This window comes from Mchenga conophoros, linkage group LG13 (genome assembly GCF_057382185.1).
Source record: "Mchenga conophoros isolate Kocher_MC1m ecotype Shallow Benthic linkage group LG13, M_conophoros_male_GT1.1, whole genome shotgun sequence".
NCBI classification, from domain to species: Eukaryota; Metazoa; Chordata; class Actinopteri; order Cichliformes; family Cichlidae; genus Mchenga; species Mchenga conophoros.
Window position 1 is genome coordinate 18,641,044 of NC_140538.1, and position 9,609 is coordinate 18,650,652.

Below are 9,609 nucleotides of genomic sequence, written 5' to 3' on the forward strand. Positions count from 1 at the left end.
TTGGATTAGCCCCGCGGTTTGACAACGACGGGTCAGAGCCACCAATAGCCGGTGGGGTGAGATCAGCTACACCGATTTAACTAATCCGTCTGACGCCCAAAGGTGCGGTGGATCCCCGGTGTTGGTGCGCTACAGAGAAGCCCGGGTAGAACGGACGATCTCGGCCACGCCAGTGGGCAGGAGCTCGCTGCTGTGGGGCTGCTCCAGAACAATGATCATAACACTGCGGGCTCTCTTCGAACAGGGGGTAAGAAACCGTAGTAGCCTCGTCTTGCTGCGGGAGTCTGTACTGGGACGTTTATCCATCGCTGTCCAGGTCGGGTTTTTTTTTTTGCGCGCAGCTTGTCTCTGCAGGGTCTGTACCTACGCAGGGACAAAGATGAATAACGACCGTCCAGGGTTGTGAGGTGGGCGCTGGGAGAATTTAAACTACTCAGCGCTAAGTTAACATAATTTTATCTCATGTCCTTACTCAGTCACATGCCTTCGCAGGCTCCGTGCAGCGTACGCTGGTGTAGTGTACGCCGGTGTGGGTGAAGGAAGGAACTGATGGATGGACTGTAGATGGTACCCTTTTTCATAATATGCTGTGGATTTCTGCAGAGCATTCATCCTTTACAAATTACCCAACAGCTTACAGGGGATAATAAATATTGACTTCGATTCAATATTATATCTTCTGTTCCGCTACATCAGTGACTATTCCGGGAAAATACGAGTCCAACTTTGAAATAATTTTATTGAAACCACTGTAATATAGCATATATATGATAAATACTGACAGTTTAACTAAGGTAAAATAGAAATTTAAACTAGCATCATTGATGTAAGAAACCCATCATTTACTACGTTGAAAAATGGATAGATAGATAGATAGATAGATAGATAGATAGATAGATAGATAGATAGATAGATAGATAGATAGATAGATAGATAGATAGATAGATAGATAGATAGATAGATAGATAGATAGATAGATTAAAGGAAATATCTTCAGTTCTAGACTATTAAAAATATCCGAATAACCTAACAGACTTGACAAAGGAGGGAAAACAGTATAAAAAACTATGAATTCCCTTTGCTTGAAGCTGTTCCAGAGCTTCACTTCATACCTTCACGTCATACCCCTGTGAAGGATTTGCAACAAGGTCAGTTTTAGGAAGAGGTTGGGATCTGTTTCCAAGGTGTTTTGTTTTGGACACTATTCTGTCTGACCTGTGTGTTCAGTGATCCACACAGCCTGGAACTTCCACTGTCTTTATGGCTGTGTGGGTAAATTGTATGACATTCACTTTGATTATTCACTTTTCATTACAAACTGAAAGCTGGAAATCACATTTCTGCATTGCTGAGCTTTGTTGACTGGAAGTATGATCATTATTTTTAGGGCTCTGATTAATTTCCCTTAACAATAGAATATTTATTAATTTTCGGCACTGCCACTGTGTTCATAACGAGTATAAAGCATGCAGAATAAATATATTTTTCAAACGGAAGTTGGCCAAAACTATTTTTAAATAGCTGGATACATAAGCGGAAGCGAGGATGGATGTAGGAGGAGGAGGTGGGTGTGTCTCTGTGCACGAGTGACGTCTTGTTGGTGGGACGCATGCCCCGTGCGCACTGCGCGTCCCGGCCTGTCAGTGGCAGTCAGATGGAAACGTAGGCAATAAATTTGGTGAGGTCATGTATTTTTAAGCCGCGCAGCCGAATAAATGATCATTCAGCGGCGGCATAAACAAATAGCCCGCAGCCCCGGAACGTTTCACCGCTGAACGAGCAGCCGGGGGATCGATAGTTTGATGATTTGATGACAGAGGTAAGAGGAGGATTCGCACCTCCGCTCCTCAGACGTGCTTATTGTTTGGTCGTGGGGGGAGGGTCACAAGTGGCTACGTTCACGCCGCTTCACCGAGCGGCTGTTGTGTTACATTGTAGCCTCACTGATTAACAGAATCCCTCTTGTTTGTTTTAAATGTCGTCAAAGTCTGATAGTCCGTGTACGGTTCGCTCACAGATTCAGGGAGAAGCCGACCGGTGTCATCACCGACTGTGTCAAAATCAGGGCCTGGCTGTCATATCGCGATGTGGCCGTTATTATCACCGTCAGCTATCTCTGCCATCGACTGGACAAGGCAGAGGGGTCGTGTGTCCAAGGTTAACACTCTGACATGGGTTGAAGATGAATAATAGCGGTCCTTCACTCGGTCTCTGTTATTAATGTGTATCGCTGAGGCGCAGCGCGGTCATTTTCTTCTTGTAGTCTTTTTCCGTACATTCTCTGCGCGTATGCGCTGGAAAGCAGGTTGTCTAAACTTTTGATTGAGCATATTTTAAGGTTGCTATATGACAAAAAGTGTCCACGAGGCAAACTCTAATAAACATGTACATGGCTGACATATCCCTTGTGTCTGTTGATGAGTGATGCATGTAAGCTGGGACAATGGGAGATTGTATTCTGCTGTGGTAAATTGCAAATGCTGGTTTTCTTGTGTTCATGTTTATATGTATCGCTAGGAGCTGACTGAATGAAGTATAGACTTTGGAAGCTATTTGTTAAATCGATAGAGTGAAGCAACTTTTTCTTTTTATAGAAAATAAATGGTGAATCATTAGAAGGCAGTGAACTCTGTGAATGACCTGCTGTATTTGTGCTTTTGCAGAAAGCCTGGGGCTGCTCGATGATTCGCAGCACTCTGCATGCCTTTAAATCCGTCCAAACTCCCAGCTTCTTGAGTGCTGCATGAGACTACTAATGTGGCTGCTGAAACCCTTATAAATACTGCAGCTGACACATAACTGCAATCTAGCAGTGAGGCAATTGATTTTAGGGGAATTTGCTGCTGCCACGTGCAGTTCTAGGCATCAATACCGGTTATTTCACATTAGGGACATTGATATTAACACAGTGTGTGACCAAGTATGAATATAGGGCACAAGAAGATATCAAGTGCAATTTCCTCACTGTAATAATCTGGCCCGAATTATCATCACAGATAGCCATTACTGCAAAAAATAATGGCTTAGATCATCCGTCATATGTGCAGCTAATAACTATTCATATCACGGCCATCGCTACATACCAACAGCGGTGCCGTTTAAGCCGTCATAACTTGGATGAGCACAATTGTCTTCCGGTCTGGAATATAAAAAGAAGCAGCATGTCTATTTTCATATTGTGAGGGAGGTGGATGTTATGGACGTCTTTGTGACGTTGGAGGAACAGAAGGAGAGCTGACTCACTTCATTCTGGCAATTATATCCCTCATATGGACTGTCTGTCGGAAGAGTGGAAGAATGAGAATGGGGAGGGTGATTATGTCACTTATGTAAGAACTGAAGAAAGTGAAAGGAAGCTGCTTAGTTTTTCTCCTTTTTTAGGTTTTAGGCATTTCAGTTTGATGAACATCGTGCGCACCAGTCGGCATCCATGTGTTGTGTATTATCTGGGCTCGCAGTCTCATGGTGGAAACTGACCCAGTTAACATGTGCCCGTGGAGGACCTGCTTGTAGAACTGAGCTGGATTCCTGGGCTGGGGTCCAAACTCAGCGGAATTATCACCGGGCTTGATTTTCCATGTGATAGAGTCACTCTCTGAGTTGCTTCATATGATGAAGTAGACCTCCCCGCGGCCTGCTGTTCTGCCACCACGGCTGACGATATCAAATCTGCCGTCTTGGTGCGTTTCAGAGTTTGCTGAGATGAGGAATTGCCCGCAATGCTTTTAGTGTGAAATTCAGCACTCTCTTTTCTCCTTTACTCCTAATCTGCTTTCTCTGGAGCAGGGAAGGACAAGTGGGATATCTATTGTGTAGTTCTGGCTCTGCAAAATATTTAAACGCGTCTCCGTCTCCACAGAGGACATTTTTGGATGCACAGAAGGCAGTAATCAAAGATTTCACCATGAATAAAAACAAGAGAGAAAAGGAGTTCTACAGCGTCGATGTGGGGGACTCAACATTCACCGTGCTGAAGCGATACCAGAATTTAAGACCCATTGGATCAGGAGCACAGGGTATCGTCTGGTGAGTGGTTCAGCCTCATTCTTATTCAGTCAACAGCTGCTTGGAGAAATAGCGGTCACTCTTTCCATTAGTCCACGACAATCTAATTTAATGACACCTTCTGTTACTGATAAAACTAAAATTCAAGCCCACATCAGTTGTAAATTGTGCCACTTTATGTTACAAGCTCAGACCTCGAAGGTGTTGAACTTGAGTATCGTTATTTTTTTATCATGTCTTACACCCATTTATGCTGATTTATGTGCTCTTCAGCTCTGCTTACGACCAAATCCTTGAAAGAAATGTTGCCATCAAGAAGCTGAGCCGGCCGTTTCAAAATCAGACCCACGCCAAGAGGGCGTACAGAGAGCTAGTCCTAATGAAATGTGTCAATCACAAAAATGTAAGTGGGCTAAGTACTCAGATACTTTTCACCAGTAGGAGACATTGTAATGGTTTCAGTGTGTTTGAGTGTGCGTGCGACCCAAGTTGTATTTTATTTTGAAATGCCACGATTTTGATTAATGCAACTTTATACCCGCAGATCATTGGTCTGTTAAATGTATTTACACCACAAAAATCATTCGAAGAATTCCAAGATGTGTAAGTATCAAGTTACACAGGCAGTGTACAATCTAAATATAATAAATCCTGTCACGTGTTTTCTTGAAATGCCTCTTTAGCTTAAACTGTAAATGGTTTCCGCTCCGTCAGATACTTGGTGATGGAGCTGATGGATGCCAACCTGTGCCAGGTCATACAGATGGAGCTAGACCACGAGAGGCTCTCCTATCTGCTCTATCAGATGTTGTGCGGAATAAAACACCTCCATGCTGCCGGCATCATTCACAGGGTAAGCATCAGCTGGCCATGAACACACACACTAATGCCAGGGAGTGTTCTGACCTGTTAAACCTGCTGTGATACTTGACGCTGAGGTGTTAGGGCAAACGGTCATCCGGCACGCCTTTAAGTGGTGAATGCAGTCTTTCAATACAGTTTTAATGACTAAACCCCAACAGAAATCGGATTACTTCATAATTATATTGTTATTATAAAGCATATGTTGTTATAGCTACTAAATGACAGAGCAAACATTCCTAATAAAACATCTTTGAACAAAATCCTGATTTTCTATCCGTTCTTGTAAGCTGATACAGACTTCTCACCTCCTCTGACGATGGAAGCTGAATCATTTTCTCATATGGATCAGTGAGAAGCAGGTGTGAAATGAATGGGTGCGCTGTGATTTACAAGAGCAACGCATCAGTGCTGCAAGAAACATGCAGCCAAGTGTGCTTGTGGCACCCATACCTGACAATTGCTGCTTACTGACACGAGTATTGATCAAACATTGTTCAAGAAAGAAGCATTATTTTCTCCTTAGCATGAAACATCAGCCTGTTGCCATGAGATTTATGTGAAAGTGAGGAAAGCATCTCAGTAAACACGTCTGCCTTTTGTTGAAACGGAGAAGGAGGTTCTAAGCCTTTTTGCTTGTTTGCTCCTCTGTAGGACCTCAAGCCCAGTAATATTGTCGTCAAGTCAGACTGCACACTAAAGATTTTAGACTTCGGCTTGGCTCGGACAGCTGCGACGGGCCTCCTGATGACACCGTATGTAGTTACACGGTACTACAGAGCACCTGAGGTTATCCTGGGCATGGGCTACCAAGCCAATGGTGGGTGATTTCCTTTGTGCTGTATCTTATTAGTCTACACCGTCTGCCTTTTTAGATTTTCAGTGTAAAAAAATGAACTTCCATTGCACCATAGTATGAGGCTTTAGAGATAAATCTTGCTTGCTTTAAGCTGCATGCTTCTTTACACAAAGGGAAATTGCTTGCTAACTCACCTTTTATATATAACTAACCTGTTGCTGTGCATTCTCCTTACCTCTTATTGGCTTTGTTCAGTGGACATATGGTCAGTGGGCTGCATACTAGCGGAAATGGTTCGGCATAAAATCCTTTTCCCAGGAAGGGACTGTATCCTTGTGTCTTTTAAATTCTTCCTCGCCGTTTTTTTTAACAGTCTTTTATAAAGTTTCTGTCAGATTTTTCTCTGTTTCATCATCACGTCATTAACTGTCTGTTCAACAATGCTTTCTCCCACTCGAGCTCACCCACATCCGGCTGTCGCGGCTTCGCTTCTGTTCTAATCGCCGCACCTCTTCTGTTCCGTTTTACATTCTTCTCACTTTGTTTTATTTTTGTTCATTTGTGTCCTTTTTTTCCCTTCTCTTCACCGTTTTTGTTTGCATGTCCACCTCCCTGCCATCTAAATGTCCACCTCCAGTGGATGTATGGTCAGTGGGATGCATTGTGGCTGAGATGATCAGGGGAAGTGTGTTGTTCCCTGGCACTGATCGTATCCTTCCCCATCATTGATTTATCACTGTGTCATCGCTTCATCTAGTGTGAAGAGATCCACCACCATCCCGAGAGTTTTTCACTCCGCCATTCCACCAACATTACCTCTGTCATTCCTTTGCTGCTTCCACATATCGAGATAAAATGCAGGCAAATCTAGATAATAAATGGTGGTAGCCGGCGAGAGAGTACACACTATAGTTATTTATTGGCTGAATAGAAAAGAAGTGAATAGCCATGCCACCATAGATCCTGTGTGCAGATATGTGAGTAGAGCTGTTAGTGTTTGCACCTCAAAGAAAGCTAAATGTCATGTTGCCCTTATGGTCTTTTGGAGCGTATGTATGTGGCCTTTTCCCTTAACATTTACGCTTCAGACATCGACCAGTGGAACAAGGTAATTGAGCAGCTAGGCACTCCATCTCAGGACTTTCTAATGAAGCTGAACCATTCAGTAAGAACGTACGTAGAAAACAGGCCCCGCTATGCTGGATACAGCTTTGAGAAACTCTTCCCAGATGTTCTCTTCCCTGCCGACTCTGATCACAACAAACTGAAAGGTGGTGTTTCTTGTCATGACTTAAACAACCAATAACTGATTCATCAAATGACATCCTTGTGATCAATAGCACGGGATCTTAATTGCCATCATTTTTTTTGTTAACCCCCACAGCAAGCCAAGCTAGAGATCTCTTATCCAAGATGTTAGTAATTGACGCCTCCAAGCGTATTTCGGTAGACGAGGCCCTGCAGCACCCCTATATTAACGTTTGGTATGATCCAGCTGAAGTGGAAGCGGTAAGTGGATCGCCGATACTGCGTGATTCTTGAATGTGTTACATGAGATTTTAAGTGGAAACTTGGCATCACTCTTGTACCACCAATGTGCCATTTAAACCATTTTTTCGTTCTCAGCCCCCACCAAAGATCCCGGACAAACAACTGGATGAACGGGAGCACACCGTGGAAGAGTGGAAAGGTTAGACAGCTTCCTGTGACTGTAAATGTTTGACTCTTAATTTATTATTTACCTGCCAGACAGAAGCCACACAGAAGTGAACCAGAAAGCTATGATGTTTGAAAGTGATACTTAGTATGATGTGCACGCTGTGGCAAATTACCAGGTGGTCAGAGTTTGTGATAAGGATGTTATGAATGGTGATGAAGCGACCTAATCAAATTCTATTAAAATAAAGCACAAAAAAAACATATCCAAAGAGATCCAGTAGAGCAGGATTGACTGTATAAATGCAAAGAAACATCAGGTGAAGCTCTGCATCTTTGCCATGGCTGCCAGATGGTGTATTTAGTGACTTTAGACACCTTTTTAAAGCCTCTCAGTTAGTGTTTTCCACTGTGGGAAACCTGACTCTATTGGGCATGAGAGGACTTAAGATTGTGAGTAAATATCACTTTCAGTTATGCAGCAGGATGAGCTCATCCTTATCCCTGCCAGGTGATAATGACCCCTCAATCATTTTTAGAAGGGTCACACCAGCACAGCCAGTCCAAATTAGTAACATGTTGCTATTTGGACCGTACAGTATGCAGTACACTCCAGCTATACGGGAAAGCATATGATGATTCCTCTTTCCCTCCCACCAGATTGAATGAAAACAAATTTCCTTTTTTTTGCAGAGCTGATTTATAAGGAAGTGAGTGAATGGGAGGAATGGAAAAGGAACGGAGTTATAAGAGGCCAGCCGTCTCCTTTAGGTGAGTGATCTTGAGAACTTAGGGAGATAAGAAGGTGGAAAGGATTCATCTGCAATATTTTTTTTTCACATAATGTTTGTTTATCAGATAACAAGACAAGTTGTAGTTTCATAAGATTCAGACACCCACTCTCTGTGCATGACTGAGTAATGCACAAATGGTTTATTAGTAAAGCCAGTGAGACATCAGGATGGACTGCACTGATATATCTTGGCTTTCTAGTCTTACTGACCTCTTAGAGGGCTATACAGTACGAGCTGAAGAGAGTGGGATGACCCACTTAACCTCCCGAGCCAAAGTAAATGATGCACATCCTGCTTGCCCAGTCCCATCCTAATATAAATCATTTGTAGCAGAAAGTAGCTTATTTTCTTGTAAAAGACCAGAAAATATCACTAACCTGTGTATTTTTGACGAAACGTAGGCGTTGATGTGTGTTTTTCGCAGCACAGGTGCAGCAGTGATTGACAGCCCTCCTCAGCCCACATCTTCCTCTTCCTCTTCGGCCAACGACATCTCGTCCATGTCCACAGAGCCCACTGACCCAAGCAGTGACCCCACCATGACCTCGGAAACAGACAGCAGCTTAGACGGTCACACCTCTTTGGGCGCGCTGGCCTGCTGCAGATAACGTTAGACACGCGGTGCACATACACGCGAACAACGCGGAAATGTCCTTTCTCATCAGCGTGTGTGATGGGAGAGGGTTTAGGCCAATGAAACTTGTCATGTTAGTTTGTAGAGCCGTGCTTTTTAATGTACAGATTGTCCCCCCATATAAAGCTGTAAATGACTGTGGTTTGCAATTGTATCATTATTACTGTATTTTTGCTGCAGAGAGTTTTGATGTGAAACTGTGATGTATGTTATGAAAGAGATGGATCTGATTTTTTTTTCTTCTTTTTTTAGCTAGTACTACAAATTCAGATGCCATACCGTTAGCACTACCATTATGTTGAGTATATTTTTGTATAGTTTTTTCTTTTTGGGTGGGGGGTGGGTTGGGTGGGGCATTTGAATGAACACTAATTCTGTCTAACAGTAAACTATAGCACACTTGATCTTGGATCTTGATGCAAACCGATGATTTTATTTTGATATTGTTCCTCATCTTGTAGAAAGTGCCCCTTGCTGCATCCAAGTTAGCATATTTATAGCAAACAGTCTAACGGTCAATGCCCTGACACTGACCTTTTTTTTGTTACTATAGCGTACTGTAAACTGATTGTATTCTGACTAGTTCTTTTACTTAGATGTAATTTGTAGTTGACGGTCTGTTGGATGAGCAAGAGCTGGATGAAAAGAGAGCGAGTAGAAATGTAGAATGAGTCGATGATTACTGTGAGCGCTGTAACAACCCTACTGGCTAGATTGAGTGCTGTTTTGGGGACATCACCAGACACCAAGTCTAAATTAGTCACTTTATCCTACTGTCTGATATTATCTACAGCTGTCTGATATTTAAGATATTTAATTTAAGTGCCCTTACTCAATTCCATGATTTTTAGTTCTCTTCC

General features: G+C 42.9%; 1 protein-coding gene across 2 annotated transcripts; it reads left to right on the forward strand.

Annotated features, from left to right (window-relative positions):
- The first annotated feature begins 120 nt into the window (after window positions 1-120).
- On the forward strand, window positions 121-9,084 carry mapk8a (mitogen-activated protein kinase 8a). 2 transcript variants are annotated; one of them, XM_085296964.1, is made up of 12 exons: window positions 121-247; window positions 3,860-4,026; window positions 4,279-4,408; window positions 4,550-4,608; window positions 4,720-4,858; window positions 5,521-5,686; window positions 5,921-5,992; window positions 6,754-6,936; window positions 7,050-7,174; window positions 7,292-7,355; window positions 8,015-8,092; window positions 8,545-9,084. In XM_085296964.1, the coding sequence occupies exons 1-12, from the start codon at window positions 212-214 to the stop codon at window positions 8,721-8,723; spliced, it is 1,398 nt and encodes a 465-aa protein (XP_085153090.1). In that variant the 5' UTR covers window positions 121-211; the 3' UTR covers window positions 8,724-9,084. The 2 variants fall into 2 exon arrangements, with proteins under 2 accessions (XP_085153090.1, XP_085153089.1); XM_085296963.1 differs by lacking the exon at window positions 5,921-5,992 and adding an exon at window positions 6,303-6,374.
- The last annotated feature ends 525 nt before the right edge of the window (window positions 9,085-9,609 follow it).